The sequence below is a fragment of the Eptesicus fuscus genome, chromosome 4 (genome assembly GCF_027574615.1).
Source record: "Eptesicus fuscus isolate TK198812 chromosome 4, DD_ASM_mEF_20220401, whole genome shotgun sequence".
NCBI lineage: Eukaryota > Metazoa > Chordata > Mammalia > Chiroptera > Vespertilionidae > Eptesicus > Eptesicus fuscus.
This window is the reverse complement of record NC_072476.1, coordinates 22,912,914-22,927,875: the sequence shown is the minus strand read 5'-3', so window position 1 is coordinate 22,927,875 and position 14,962 is coordinate 22,912,914. Positions and strand designations below refer to the sequence as shown.

Here is a 14,962-nt window from a genome sequence, read left to right as displayed (position 1 = left end):
CGCTCAGAGGTGGCCCTGGAGCGGCCATAGAGACCAGCCAGTCTGGAGGCCCGTGGCGATCCGGGAGGACACCAGTTTTAGCGTCAGGAACCTTCCTCCCGCAAACAAACGCAGAACGCCCGAGGCCCTGAGCCGTCCCTGGCATGCCGTGTAGGGAGAGAGAGCCGCAAGGTTTGCAGGCCAGTTAACGGCTGCTTCCACTGCCTTTCCCTCCCCTAGAACAGTAAATATAAGAAAGAATAATCCTATATAATAAAAGGGTAATATGCAAATTGACCCTAACGGCAGAACGCCCAGGAACGACCGGTCGCTATGACACGCACTGACCACCAGGGAGCAGACACTCAACGTAGGAGCTGCCCCCTGGCGGTCAGTGTGCTCCCACAGGGGGACACCACTCAGCCACAAGCCAGGCTGACGGCTGCAAGCACAGTGGCAGCGGTGGTGGGCTCCCGCCTCTGTGGCAGTTGGACATCCCCAAAGGGCTCCTGGACTGCGAGAGGGCACAGGCCAGGCTGAGGGACACCCCCTGCCAGTGCACAACTTTTCGTGCACCGGGCCTCTAGTTCTATTCATAATAATGCTGGATCTTTCTCCAGTGCCCGCTGGGCGCCAGGCACTTCTTTCTCTGCACATGTAAAAACGGCTCAGACAGTCTCTCAGCGCATACGGTCTCAAAGGTCCCACCACGGCCGCTCCCACCACGGCCGCTGCGGTTACCAAAACCTTTGAAATGTCTGGGTCACTGAGACGTGAGACACGGGAGGGAGCAAACCTGAGGGACAGGAACAGAATCGCAGAGGCGCTGCTGCTGTCCTGGTTATCTTGGGGGGCGCCGGCTGCTGTGGGGGCTGAAATCAGATGTCTCCAGCCCTGATGTACGTGTGATTGAAATGACACTGACGTTTGTTTTATACTGTATTGTTCAACCACAGCAAGGCCCATCTCTTGCCTACGTGAGTAACTGGGAGTGTTTTCCTGGTGTGTACGGGAGGCACGGAGTGTATTTAGATCTGCATGGTCCTGTTGCACCCACTGAGCCCCGTAGCTGATGGTAGAATGGGCCAGGCCCCCGAGGTTCACAACCCAAACCAACAAACGCACCCAAACACTGCCCTGCGGGTGTCCGATGCCAGTGCGGGCCGTGGGGGTGCGGTGGCCGCCCGCAGGACTCCCACTGGAACCCCCAGGGTCGTCCTCCTGCCTGTAAGGGGTTTCCCCGGTTCAGAATGAACCCCCCCACCCTCCCCACCAACGTGCCCACCACCAGTAACCCCGGCCTGGACCGGCCTAGAGACGTCGATCCCGTCTGGTTGAAGGCTTTAGGATTGTCTGGCCCTAAAGCTTCCCTGGCTTGACTGACAGTCGGTAATGGCACCGCTGTGGCATGCCTCCCCCCTGCCATCACCCTACGTTTCTCCCCGAGCCCTGTCCCCTGGCACTGGTGTGTCTCCGTGCATGTGTGTGCAGTGTGTCTCTCTCCTTGCATGCTGGTTGCTTGACCTAAGGCTCCCGAGATGGGGGTCTTGGAGGTTGCGATGCACTAGCTTTGGTGGCAGGGTAAGGCCCCAGCTATGCGACACATAACCGGGTCTTGCTCGGACCTCTGCGTGTGTAAACTCATGTCTAACGCAGAGCTTGGGGGGCTGGCATATGGGGGTCAGCCTGGAAGATGCCCTCAGGGATCACACTCCATCCGTCTCAGCTAGACCCTGGGCAGCAGTGTCACGGATGGCTCAGGAGGGTCAGGATTCCAGTTGGGGTCTGCTCCTGTGTGACCTTACCCAAGATGCTCACCTTCTCGGGGCCGTAGTCTCATCCATAACTTGAGTGGTTTGGACCAGATCCCCATGTTTAGGGCGCTCCTAAGAAGGACCTTTTGGCCCCACCAGCTGGACTTCCATTCTAGGAAAGGCCTTTGTTGTGGGATATAGGGATCCCAAGTGTATGTGGACAAAGTGACCCCTTTAGACCTCCCCACTAGCCAAGGAAAGCCCATCGCTCTCATCATAAATTTCCACAAGCCCCGATTCCAGGGCCCTAGTTCCACTAGAGGCTGGGTTTTCACAGTGATGCCACCGTGGTTCCCCCTCCTTCGGGAGCTGCAGAGGAGGAAGGCAGATGGGTACACACACACACACACACACACACACACACACACAGCAGCGTCCTGTCTGGTCCCTTCAGGGACCGCTGCCCTGGTGTGCAGAGGAGCAGCAGAGCGCTCGCACTCCCTCCCTTCCCCCTTTGAACTCCCCCGGCTTCTTTTTAGCCCAGCCCTGCTGCCCTGAAAAAAAAAAAAAAGAAAAGGACAGGGACATCAGCTGACAGAACCAGGAGGGAACCCTCAGCACCCACCACCCCCAGGGAGACCTGGACAGGAGCTTAGACAGGGCGGCCCCCGGGCCAGGCCGCCGCCGCCACAGTTTGGGGCTAGGCAAGGAGCAGCTCCTCGCTTCCCGGCATCACTTACCTCGTCGGCCCTTTGCTGCCATGGTTAACCACGTGACTGCCTTGTGCACAGGGCCCCTCAGAGGGGGGGTGGGGGGGGGCGGGTCCAGCCTCCGCTGCATTTAACCTGCTGAATGGAGCTCAGGAACCTGCTTTGAAGCTTTGTTCCGCGGTCGGTTAGAAGCGGTCCCGGTGGGTTTTGCACATTCCTCACGTATCTTCCACGGGAGCCTTCCGGAAACTAGTCCCACCAAAGGAGACGTTGCAGCTTAAAAAAAAAATCGCACTAAAACCATCCGCAGGGGTTTCGCGTGAAGACGGCTGCTTGTTAAACATAAACAGCAGCAGCACAGTGGGGCAGGCGGCTCACCTGCGTGGAGCGCCCTGCACTGGATGTGTGTGACGTCCCCGGGTGGGGTGGGTGCGGCAGGAATGAGCGGGCCACTAGGGAAAAACGGCCTCCGGGGGAACAGGTCCCAGCTACCCGCTCAGCCAGTCGTCTCTTCGGAAACCCTCGAGTAAATGGGGACATTAGTGCTGGGCTCTCAGACGTGGGGGCAGATGGGAGGGAGCGAGCCTGTGGGGTGAGAGCTGAGTTTTGGGACAACATCCATGTAGGGTAGAGCTATCCGTGCCCGGGTCTCTCTCTGCAGTAACTAGATCTGAATGAATTTTAGGGGGAGCTGGAAAAGCAGCTTCTGCAAGCAAACCCGATCCTGGAGGCTTTTGGCAACGCCAAAACGGTGAAGAACGACAACTCCTCCCGATTCGTGAGTAGCAAAGCCGTGTGGGTTTCGGGAAAAGGCCCAGGCCCTGCGGGGCCATCTCTTGCCTGAGAAAGCAGAGCATGTGCGTGCAGCGGAGCCTGGGATGGAAGGTATAGAGGCACAGGCCATATTTTGCTCTGTGTTCTCAGTTCTGTCGTGACCTTACAACCCTGCCAGGGCCCCTGCCACTCCTTCCTTCATTCAGTATTCATTCAACAAACATCCATCGAGAACCCTTTGTGTACGAGGCACCCTGCTAGGCATTTGACATTCATAATGGATTCAATAAATATTTATGAGCCCCTAGTATGTGCTGGGCACTTATATCCAACACTCACTCATTTATTCGGCAAAACGTGAATTGACTACCGACTAGGTACCAGGCGCATACAGGCTTCATAAACATTTATTAAGCACCTACTGCATACAGTCATTCTGGAAGGTATTTTTATGCATACCATTGTTCAAAGTGTTTTTTTAATTTGCTCAGCAGGCACTGAACTAGGCTCACAGGATCACGGTGAACAATTCAGGTGTGGTTACAGCCTTCATGAAGCTTGAGGTCTAGTTGGGGAGCCAACAGTCAGCAAGGCAGGAGGCGCCACCTTCCCGCACACACTCCCCCAGGCTTCAAGGGCCTCTCCTTTCCACTTGAGCCCAATGGGGACAGGAGAACCCTGAAAGTGGGTGGTCGATGACACCTAGAAAAATTCTGTTGCACAAACTGAAGAGTGGCTTCCATAGGAGAATCGGAAAGACACGTTAGAGTGGGAATTCTGAGGAGGAATTGAGGATTTTGGAAATCTGGGGGAGTGCTGATTGGGATGTCCCATGACTGGGGGCCTCTGCCGATTTGCAGGTGCCCCTCTGAGCTGCCACTCGCCTGGGAGGGGACCCTGGGGAAACCTCCTGGTGGGAACCTCTGCTCTGTCCCCTGGCGCTGCTCTGCCCAGCACCCCTGTGTCCTCTATACTCACACGGCAGTGCCCAGCCCTGTCAGCCTCGAGACCCACTTTTTATAATAAATAACTATGCAGTGGCCCCTTTCCTTCCCCCAAATTAGAGTTGCAGATAACGTACTACCACATCAGATGAAAACAAATCAGCATGACGCCTTTACTATCAGGAGAAATAAAATAGTCCGTAACTGTGCATTTCAGCCTGCCAGTGCTCAGGCCAGATGACCTGAGCAGACACGGTGAGACAGTCACTCACCTGCATTTACATCAGGATCCGGGGGCCCGGGAGCTGCAAACGCAGACCCACAGCGGGAGGTTGTCTGGGGACTGATGCCTGGGACGGGATTTTCCGAAATACTCTTGGGAAAGCTCTGAACCAAAGCACAGCTTGCTCTAGAATGTCACACGGAGGTGACATTCTCCTATTCGAACAACATTTAAAATGTTTGTGTGTTTACCTGAAACAAGGTCAGGTTCTAGGTCAGCTAATTACAAACAGGCTTTTCACTTCCGTGTCTGTCAGGTGGGACATTTGAAAGTCATAGGGGATGTGGACAGCGCTTGGTGGCTGGGGTTCTCCCGGTTGTTGCCTTGGCCCCTGTCTGCTAAAAGGAGTGGCCCCCACCATCCTGTGACACCCCCAATCAGCCACGTCCCCAGATTTCCACAATCCTCATGGCAGATGTGCTGCCTCCACCGAGAAGCACCGCATTTGCGTGTTGCAAACCAGGGTAAAGTTAGTTTCTAGGCATCGTAAGTGAGGGCAAAGTCAGAGTTAATGCGGAACATGTCCTTGCTCACCGGTGCCCATGCTTTCTTGGGAGGAAGGGAGTGGGATGGGGGTGGGGGGACCAGGACCAGCAGGTTCTCTGTTTCAGCTGCAATGACTTTGGTCCTCCCAGTCATTCTCCTGTCTTCCTTCCTGATGGGGAGAGGGAGGGTTTTGCCAAGACCTGAGCGAGCCCAGGGGGCTGTGTCCACTCCGGTGACTACCTCCCACCACGTGCATCGTGGTGGGCAGAAATGATGCCATCCTTTGTCAGCTATTGGAAAGTAGGGAAAGGCCTGGGGCTGAGGGATGGTTTGGGGGCTCAGCTGAGGCAGAGATAGGTGGGTTGGGCAAGTTCTCCCGGTTAAGACACTTGATGAGCCCCAGGGCCGGGGGCATGGCCCAGACCTGCCCCAACAGCCTCCTGTGCAGGCCTGCTGGATGGCGCGGCTGCTGGAGTCCCTGTCCACGCTCACCTGCCCCACAGAGGAGGTTATTTTGCAGCTGGATGATCTTGGGCCTGACTCACTGTGGAGGACCCAGCACTTTTCTGGGTGGGCAGCAGGAAGGGAGCCCTCCAGCCAGTGAAAGTGGCAAAACATGCCTCCTCCTTATGGCTCTACCTCTCTCGGCCTCGGTTTTCCTACCTTTCAAATGGGGGTAGCTATGATGGACTGAAGGTCATGTCTAGAGCCGAGTGACACTGACTTGTGAAAGTGTTTTATAAGTTCTGTGGCTCCGTAGGCCCCGGGTCATCGCAGCTCAGAGATGGTGGTTCCTTCCAACCAGTTCCCTGTGAGACTCCGAGGCTGTGGGGTCCCCCCAGCCCCCTGAATGCTCCCTGCCATGTCCCTGCCCACTTGCCTGCAGGAATGGGTGAGGGGCTGAGGCCGGGGGACTGACCACTTCCTGTGCTTTCCTGTTGGCAGGGCAAATTCATCCGCATCAACTTCGACGTCACCGGCTACATCGTGGGGGCCAACATTGAGACGTGTATCCTTTGCTGGGCCTGGGCCCTGTGGGAGCCCCACCCAGCCAACCTGCCAGAGCCCCAGGGGGGGCCCAGAAAGGCACCAGAGCTGCCCCTCTGTCCCCAGGGTTCCGCCCCTCAAAACCCTCAGACCCTGGGGGTCTTCTCCCTCAATAGCAGGCATTGTGGTGTGGTCGTCCAGGGTTTGAACCCCAAATAGCCTGCATTTGACTCTGGGTTGGCATCTCTCTAGCTGAGTGACCTTGGGCCAGTTATTCAACCTCTCTGTGCTTCACCAGTGAAATGGGGTGGCAATAGGATACCGACCTCGTAGAGGTGTTGGAAGAATAAAGTGAATTAATTTACGTAAAGCTCTCAGAACCCTGCCAGGGATAGAGTAAGGGCTGGATGAGTCTTGGCCAGTGTGTGAACGCCACTTCATCCTTATCAAGCCATGGTCCAAGGCCAATGCCAGGGCCTCTTGTTCTTCTTAGAGAGCTGGTCTGTGACCAGCTCCAGCCCACAGATAGGAAACTGGCCGAAATCGAGCTTTCCCAGGGGAATGGTCATGCTGCACAGAGCATCTCTGGAGACTCGGGATGGTGACGTGGAGCCCAGTTAGAAGTCTCTGGACTTGGGGACCACATCTGGGGTTTAGTAATTGATCAACATAGAAGTCTTACAGGCGCTGCGCGGCCTCAAGGATGTTATCTTTTCATGGCTGCTTGTGGACTGGTTGTTTGGCACTGACAGGACCCAGGGGAGGGTTGTGGTTGCATCAGGCGCCCTGGAGGACAGGGGAGGCTTTGGAATGGCACGGGTCTGGGTCCCGGTCTCAGCTCTGCCATATTAGCTGCGGGGCTTGGGCAAGTCTCTGCACCGCGCCGAGCCTCAGTTTTGCCACCTGTGAAGGGGGAATGATTGCAGCACCCGCTGGTGGAGCTGTCCTGGAATTGTGGTCGAATGAAATGACGCGCACGGCCCTTCACACGGTGCTTGGCCCACAGTGAGCCTCTGACTCACGGTGGCTGTGACGTTACGGTTCGTTAACCTTCGCTTAGAGCCCACGGGAGGCTACTTGTGATCTCTCTATTCCATCTGGTACAACGGCCCAGCCACCCATCTGCCCTTCCCCACCATCCTCCATGGTCTCCATGCCCAGCTGCCCACCCCCACCCGTAACCTCACCCCCGCCATGGCAGAACAGCTCTCCTTAGATTAACCGGCAGGGTTTGCAGTCTCTCTTCCAAGGCCAGTTCTCTGGGTCAAGGTCACTCAGCCCGCCAGGGCTGGCACCCACTCTCTGAAGCCCAGCCCCTTGGCTCGGTGTTGGGGCTGCCACCTAGCTTGGCCCCTTCCTAGCTGGGCCCTCTCCTGGGAAATGTCCCTCCTGGAGCCACAGTTTCTTTATGTGGAAAATGCAAATGTTACTCACACTCACTTCCTAGGAGGGTTTGTGAAGCTTGAATGAGACAATGTGTGTAAAACAGAACAGAGGACTAAGTCATAGAGAGGTAATTATTTGTACTCGGTAACATCTAAAGACGGCTCACTCTGCAGAGGGGGAGTCAGTGATGGTTGTTGGGGTCTTTTGACTCCTGTCTTTTGATGCTTTTCGTTTTCTCTCTGTTCCCCTCGCTTCTCTCTGGCCTGGGGACTGTGGCTGTACCCCGTGGTCTCGTTTTGGATCCCGAAGCCAGAACCAGAAGGTCGGCCCGTGTGAGGCAGGGTGGATGGCTTGACTCGGCCCGTCAGTAAGGCTCCTCAGAACTCTCTGGGGAGCCTTTCCCTTGTCCTGGAGGTTTTCCCTCCAGCACCTCATGCAACAGGGACTGGGGAAGAAGGTTGGGTTCCTGCAAGGGGCACACCCATGGTATCCCCAGAATTCTTAACTCCTCCCAAACCAGATCTGCTGGAAAAGTCACGGGCGATTCGCCAAGCCAGGGACGAGAGGACGTTCCACATCTTTTACTATATGATTGCTGGAGCCAAGGAGAAGATGAAAAGTAAGTGACTCGCAAGGGTGCGTGTTGGGAGGCTTCAGCCCCTCCCTTCATCCTCATCCGGGGTCAGTCGGTCGGCTGTAAAAGCAGCCTGAGATCCGGCCAGGGAAAGACCTGTGTCTTTCGGTGGCAGACGCATCATTCGTCATCTCCTTTCAGTGAGGGGGTGTGGCTTTTGCTCAGGCGTTCTCATTTACTGAGCACCTACTGTGTGACATAGACATCGAGTCCAATTAGGCACTAGGTAATTAATCAAGTCCAATTAGACTTGGAGGCGTCAAGTTCAATGAGACACAGTCTGTGCCTTCCGGGAAGGGAGAAAGACAATGGCTATATTTGCCAGTTTATAAAACTTGCAAGTATATAAGATACAATGTTTTAAGGAATTTGGAGTGGAGGTGGGACTAAGCTCTTTCATTATATACGTTTTGAAAGTGACTTTTGAAGTGGTCTTTATAGGGCACAGGGCTTCACAAACTTTCTGAAAAGGACTAAATAGTAAATCTTTTAGGCTTTTTTGCAGGCCTCATGGTCTCTGTCACAACTACTGGGTGTTGTACACAATGGAAAACCACCAAGGGCAGTACATATATCAGTGGGCACAGCTGTATTCCCGTAAAACTTTATTTACAAAAGCAGGAGGTGTGCTGACCTTAGTTGTAGGGAAAGTATTGTTTTATATAAAAACTTCCTACTTTCTGCCGTTACGAAATGATACATTCTCGACATGTAGTTTTCTACTAATTCTTAGAAGAATATATAAATCACCTTGCAGAAAAAGGAACATACCACTGAATAGAGGTACATGATACAGTCTACATTCTAGGAATAAGTTTAAGACTAAAACTTTAGGAAAACAATACAAACTTGATTCCCCATCATTTTTGTGGCCCCTTGAGTTATTTCGGTTACGAATTCGGTGTATTGCAATATGCCACCGCTAGAGGGGGCAGTATTCATTGTTTCTTGTTGATGCTTGATGGTCTGGAGCCATTTTGGGTTAAAGCGGGCATGCTGAATGGATGCTACACACCCACCAATGGGTACATTAGTGGTTACAGTGTGGACACTGTGGGGTGGCCCAGGGAGAAATGTTTACATCCCTCCTTCTATTTAGCACCAACGGCAACAGTTTGGTAGTTTGGCAACTTGGGTTTCAGTTTTGTGCTCTGTTGCTGGTTGTCCAGAAATTAGGTAAGGGTGCGGCTAGCAACCAAGACTCCCAGGAACCATGTGCATTCTTGACGGTGGATCTTGGAAGAGGTTAGGCATTTAGAGAAAATAAAATCTTTTAAATTTATCCATAGTCCGGATAATGAGGTCTTGGCAAAGACCCAAATTCCTTGTGACTTTAATCAGGCATTTCAGTTAATCCAAGGGCTTGAGTTAACTGGTGTCCCAATTTAACCTTGAGTTTATCAAGTAGCTTCCAAGTGACTTGACCCATAAAAGACGTTTATTTTAAAATAAAACTATCTCACTGACTTCCCTTCCAAAAGTATTATACAGTCCGGCCTAATTAAAGGTTGATCTGGAAGAGGACACTTGATGTCTTGGAGGGTGTTATAAAAGCAAGAAAAAGAAGCAGTTATAAATTGGGGGGCAAAAGGGGTGGTGGCTGAGGTACGAAGGTATGTAACATGACCTTACAGAAAACCATGTGAAATAGATGTAACCATATAAGCAAGGAGCTGGCAAACGTTTTTGCTAAAGGGCCAGGTAGTAAATATTTTAGGCTTGCAGACCATACGGTTTTGTCGCAACTACTCAACTCTGCCTTTGTAGTAGGACAGCAGCCATAGACAGTAGACCAGGAGTAGCAGTGGCTGTGTTCCAATAAAACTTTATGTACAAAAACAACCAGCAGACCAGATTTGCCAACCCCTGACATAAACCTTATCTACTGATTCAACTGGAAATAGTTGGTGGAGAGGGAGGATGGTGTAAGAGAGCTCAATCTTTACCCACCTTGGTAGGAAGTCAATAGATAATATCTAATTTTGACATATTCAGAAATAGCCTATTACATATTATATATAAACATCATATTACATACAGTAATACGTAGAGATCATGGTAACTACCAGAAGAAACAGCTAAAAGAGAGAAAAGCAGTTATTGTGGGGTAAAGTGAGAGGAGCAGAAGGGGTAGGACAGAGAATGGCATTTTTATTATAAACCTTTTGGTAGTAAATTGATTTAAAAAATTCATGTGCATATATGATTTTATTTTATAAAATTTAATAAATGGACGAATAAAGAGTGATCTAACTTTCCAGACACCTGTGTTCCTGAAGGCAGGGTGCCTTCGGGCAATTGAGATAAAGGTGTCCCTCCTTCTGGGTCAGTGCAACCCTATGTCAGGGGTCATGGCTTAGCCGGTGGAGCCGGCTGACTTTCAGCTGCCAGGTACCCTGGGGCAGTGCATAACCTGCCCCACTGGAGGAGGCCAGTGGTGACTGGAGAAGCCATCTATGAGATGATGCAGAAGGAAGGTTTTAAGCCATCCAAGTCTTAGGAGGGGAAAGAAACTGTGATGGCCCAGACCCTTTACCAGATTCCAGTCTCCTGTTCAAAGTGGTTGTGTGCCCTCCTGATCACACCCCATCTTCCCCTCCTTCCAGGTGACTTGCTTTTGGAGGGCTTCAGCAACTACACGTTCCTCTCCAATGGCTATGTGCCCATCCCAGCTGCCCAGGACGATGAGATGTTCCAGGAAACCTTGGAGGCCATGGGCATCATGGGCTTCAATGAAGACGAGCAGCTGTGTAAGTCTTCACACCTTGAGACGGGGGCTGGCCAGGAGACCTGGTTTCTTGCTCTCGGTTCCACTGGAATCAGTTAGGGACTCTTCTCCAGTCAGGACACATTTCTATTCTCTGAATTCCCCCCACCCTCCTTCCCCCCAAACAAAACAGGAGAATGAAAATGAATATTACTGTAGGTGGTTTGTTGGTGTTTTTAAAACATGGCTGCATAAATTAGGTCTCTTTCAGTTACAAGGGACCTACATTGTCTTCAGCAAAAAGGAAAATGATTCACTCATAGAGCTGAAAAGTTCAGGGACACTGGTTTCAGGTACAGTTAATTCTAGGGCTGCAAAGCTTGTCTCTAGAACCTGGTCTCAACATTGACCTCAGGTCGGCTGTAGTGTCCTGGCAGCAAAACGGCTGCTGCAGCTCCAGCCCTTACATCCTCTGGGTTACGTCCAACAGAAAAGTGCAGAGTGGATTCTCTGCTTGAGTTCCTAAATGGAGTCTCATTGACTCCTATTGGTTGCCCTAGGTTGATGTTATACCTGAGCTACTCGTTGTAGCCAGGGTTGTGGAAAGCTCTGAGTAGCTTAGGTCTCTGTTCTGTTCTTGGACCTGGAGGTAGAGAGGTAGTTGGCCTCCTCAAGAACATGTGGGCAGAGGATATGGGACAGGGAGTAATTGAGGCAGTGGGTTTATTTGGCCTCCTCCTGGAAAGCCATTCTGGTGATAGACCAATATTGATTAACTAGAGGCCTGGTGCACGAGATTCGTGCACTGGGGGAGGGGGTCCCTCAGCTCGGCCTGAGCCCTCTTGCAGTCCGGGACCCCTTGGGGGATGTCCACCTGCCAGCTTAGGCCTGATCCCCTTAAGGTGGCAGGCAGACATCCCTCTCGCAGTCCAGGACCCCTCACTTCTTACTGCTCGCCTGCAGTGGAGGCTGGAGAGGCTCCCACCACCACCGCTGCACTTGCCAGCCGTGAGCGCAGCTTCTGGCTGAGTGGTGCTCCCCCTGGAGGAGCACACTGACCACCAGGGGGCACTCCTGTGTTGAGCGTCTGCCCCCTGGTGGTCAGTGCGTGTCATAGCGACCAGTTGTTCCACCATTTGGTTGATTTGCATATTAGGCTTTTATTATATAGGATATCATCAACCACCGACCAAGAGACACACTTGCCCTTGAGAATAGGACAGCTCAAAGAGATACCTTAGCCTCCACACTGTGCTTCAAGAAATACTTTTCTTCTGGGTTAGATGTGCCCCAGTGTTCAAGGTTATTCTCTTTTGGGAACACCAGGGCAGGACTGTGGAAAATTTCCCTTCCTTCCCACGCCCCTTTGGAGCCCCAGAATAGCGCTAAGGTTGCTGAAACGCAGCAATAGGGAGGGGCAGTTCCTCTTGAGATAAATTGGGGCCCAGAAAAAGAAGGTTCCATGGGTCAGTTGACAAATGGACGGTGATTGTGGATGTTGGCCAGGGTTCCGTATCAGAATCCAAGGTTAACCCTTTCCGAATGACCTGGGCTCTCCAAGAAGAATTCACTTTATTTGGGGCATGAATCAGTTTTGCTTCTAATCTTCTGCTTTAGACAAATGCAACTAATGATTCAGTACTTGCTATGTGCCAAGCATTTGCTAAATCCCCCCTTTTTAATGTGCCATGTCCAGTTTTATTTGAATAATAAAAAAACTGGAACATACTAAAATATTGATTGATAGAGGATTTATTACATTATTGTTTGACCTTATTAAATAGAATGATGGGGCTATTTAAGTTGTTTTAGGAAAACATTGGCTTATATGGAAATGCTTGTATTGAAAGTGAAGATATCAGGGGACAAGGCAATACACTAAGTGCTTTATATGCATTATTTAATCACAACAACTCTATGAAGTGGCTGCTGTTATCCCATATTTGCAGAGGAAACTGGGCACAGAGAAGTGAAGGAACTTGCCCAAGGACACACAGCGAGTTACTGGTGGGGCTGGAACTCACTCTCGGGTCTTGTGGACTCCCAAGCCCTATTTTGTGACTTACTGTGCTCTGCGTTTGTCTGTGGGAAGGTGGTTTTTGTCCTTTAAACTCTTAAACTTCTGTGTCAGAGTCATGGTTTGGTAACCAGGGCTAGTGGGAGCCTAGTATATTCTAAAATGAAGACTCACATCATTATCAGTGATGCAGAATCCCACCATGAGACATAGTTCCCTTCTCTGCTCCCTTCAGTTTTTCGGATGACTGTCAAAGAGAGAGTAGCAGTTTGGCACCTACTAGGCCATCAGCTCATCTCTGGTACTTGCTAATCTCCCTTTTAACCCCAAGAGGAGAGCCCAGGCCCAGCACCTTGGCAGGCCCCAGCATCTTGCTAGAATTTGATAATATTTTTTCTTGTTATAGTTGCTATGTACTTACGGCAAGGGAAGCTGATTTTTCACTTAAGATAGAGCTAGTTTCCTATTAAAGTAAATCTAAAGAAAGAAAAGTAAGCGGATGTAAAGAAAAATGTTAAAGAAATAATGGAGCAGATAGTATGCAGGTAGAGCAAGCATTAAGATGAGGGTGTGGAAATGATTGAGGTCCACAGGACATGGACTTAGACTATTTGAACATCAATCCCAGTTATAAATTCAGAGCTACTCCCAGCCCTTCACAAAGAGGCTGAAGGGGGATGGGGGTGGGGGTGAGGGGTGAGGCTCGAGCCCCAGAGCTTCATTAGGCTCTAGGTGACCATGCCCCTCTGTTTCCTGAGCTCAGTGAGGGAGGCATACTCACCCCAGGTCACAGAGAGCTAGCAACAGTGTAGTACTGGAATAATATGACATAATAGCAGTAATGTTTATTGAGCACTGGCCATGTTTAGGCACATTGAATCCTCCTGACAGTCCTATGAGGTAGGAGTTTTTATGGGCCTTCAGACGGCAAAACTTCAGGCCACACGGCTGCTAAGGACAGGCCTGGCCACTAGTCCCAGCACCTGTGCACTCAGACATCCCCAGGCACAGACTAGATCCACTTCCCAGACTTCAGTCATTGATGCTACTTCCGGGTTCCATCTGTATTATTGTTGGCAGGATATTTTTATGCAGAGGTGGATTTCTACAGTTCATCTGTTCTGGGCTTTGTCTTAACAATTTCTGAAAAATCACTAATTGTATGCCTTGGTTATACTATATAATAAAAGGCTAATATGCAAATTGACCCAACGGCAGAATGACCAGTTGCTATGATGCGCACTGATCACCAGGGGGCAGCTCCTGCATTGAGTGTCTGCCCCCTGGTGGTCAGTGCGCTCCCACAGTGGGGGAGTGCTGCTCAGCCAGAAGCCGGGTTCATGGCTGGTGAGTGCAGCGGCAGTGGTGGGAGCCTCTCCCACCTCCGCGGCAGCTGGCCGAATAGTAAGGAGCAGCGAGCAGGCAGGCAGTAAGGAGTGAGGGGTCCCGGACTGTGAGAGGGCGCAGGCTGGGCTGAGGGACCCCCTCCCCCAGTGCATGAATTTTGTGCACCGGGCCTCTAGTTTCTAATAAATTAGAATAAATACCTAACTATTAAAACTTTTAAAAATTTCTCATGCCACCTAAGATTACCTATTCTGTGTACCCCTGATAGTACACATGCCACGGGTTGGGAACCCGCTTTGTATTCCTCAGTAATAAAGAGTGGTGTATTAGTTTCCTGTGGCTGCTGTAACAAGTCACCACAAACTGAGTGGCTTAAAGCAATGGGAATTTATTCTCTCTCAGTAACTGGGGGCTGGAAGTCCAAAGTCAAGGTCTCAGCAGGGTTGGTTCCTTCTGGAGGCTGTTAGGGAGAATCCAGCCCATGTCTGTCTCCTGGTTTCTGGTGTTACCCACAATCCTTGGCGTTCCTCGGCCAATAGGCACCTCACTCCCATCTCAGCCTCTCTTGGCATATCACCTCCCACTGTGTTTCCGCTTGTGTTTTCAGGGCACTTGTCATTGGATTTAGTGCCACCAGGTTAATCCAAGGAGATCTCATTGAAGATACTTAATTAAATCTGCAAAGGTCTTTTTTCCAAATAAGGTCACATTCAGAGGTTCCGGATGGACTATCTTTGGCGGGGAGGGGGGTACTGTTAAACCCACTACAGGTGGCTGCCGTTATTTAGCACCCACTGGGGCAGGCCCCTTGCTTGATCATCTCTCCTGACATTCACCTCACGAAGCAGGTGCTACTGTTGCCATCTCCATTCTGCAGGTAGGGAAGCTGGGGCTCAGGAGGCAAAGCTGGGGTTTGAACTGGGACTTCATAACTCCGGGGTACCTGTTTTCAAC

At 51.4% G+C, this 14,962-nt stretch overlaps 1 protein-coding gene across 1 annotated transcript in view; it reads left to right on the top strand.

The window, feature by feature from the left end:
• Positions 1–14,962, top strand: part of MYH11 (myosin heavy chain 11) — a 119,117-nt gene that overhangs the window by 61,856 nt on the left and 42,299 nt on the right. Inside the window, exons 6-10 of the mRNA XM_054714752.1 lie at positions 936–956; positions 3,129–3,221; positions 5,876–5,939; positions 7,824–7,922; positions 10,544–10,687. Coding sequence (XP_054570727.1) covers positions 936–956; positions 3,129–3,221; positions 5,876–5,939; positions 7,824–7,922; positions 10,544–10,687 — 421 coding nt within the window. The remainder of the gene's footprint in view (positions 1–935; positions 957–3,128; positions 3,222–5,875; positions 5,940–7,823; positions 7,923–10,543; positions 10,688–14,962) is intronic.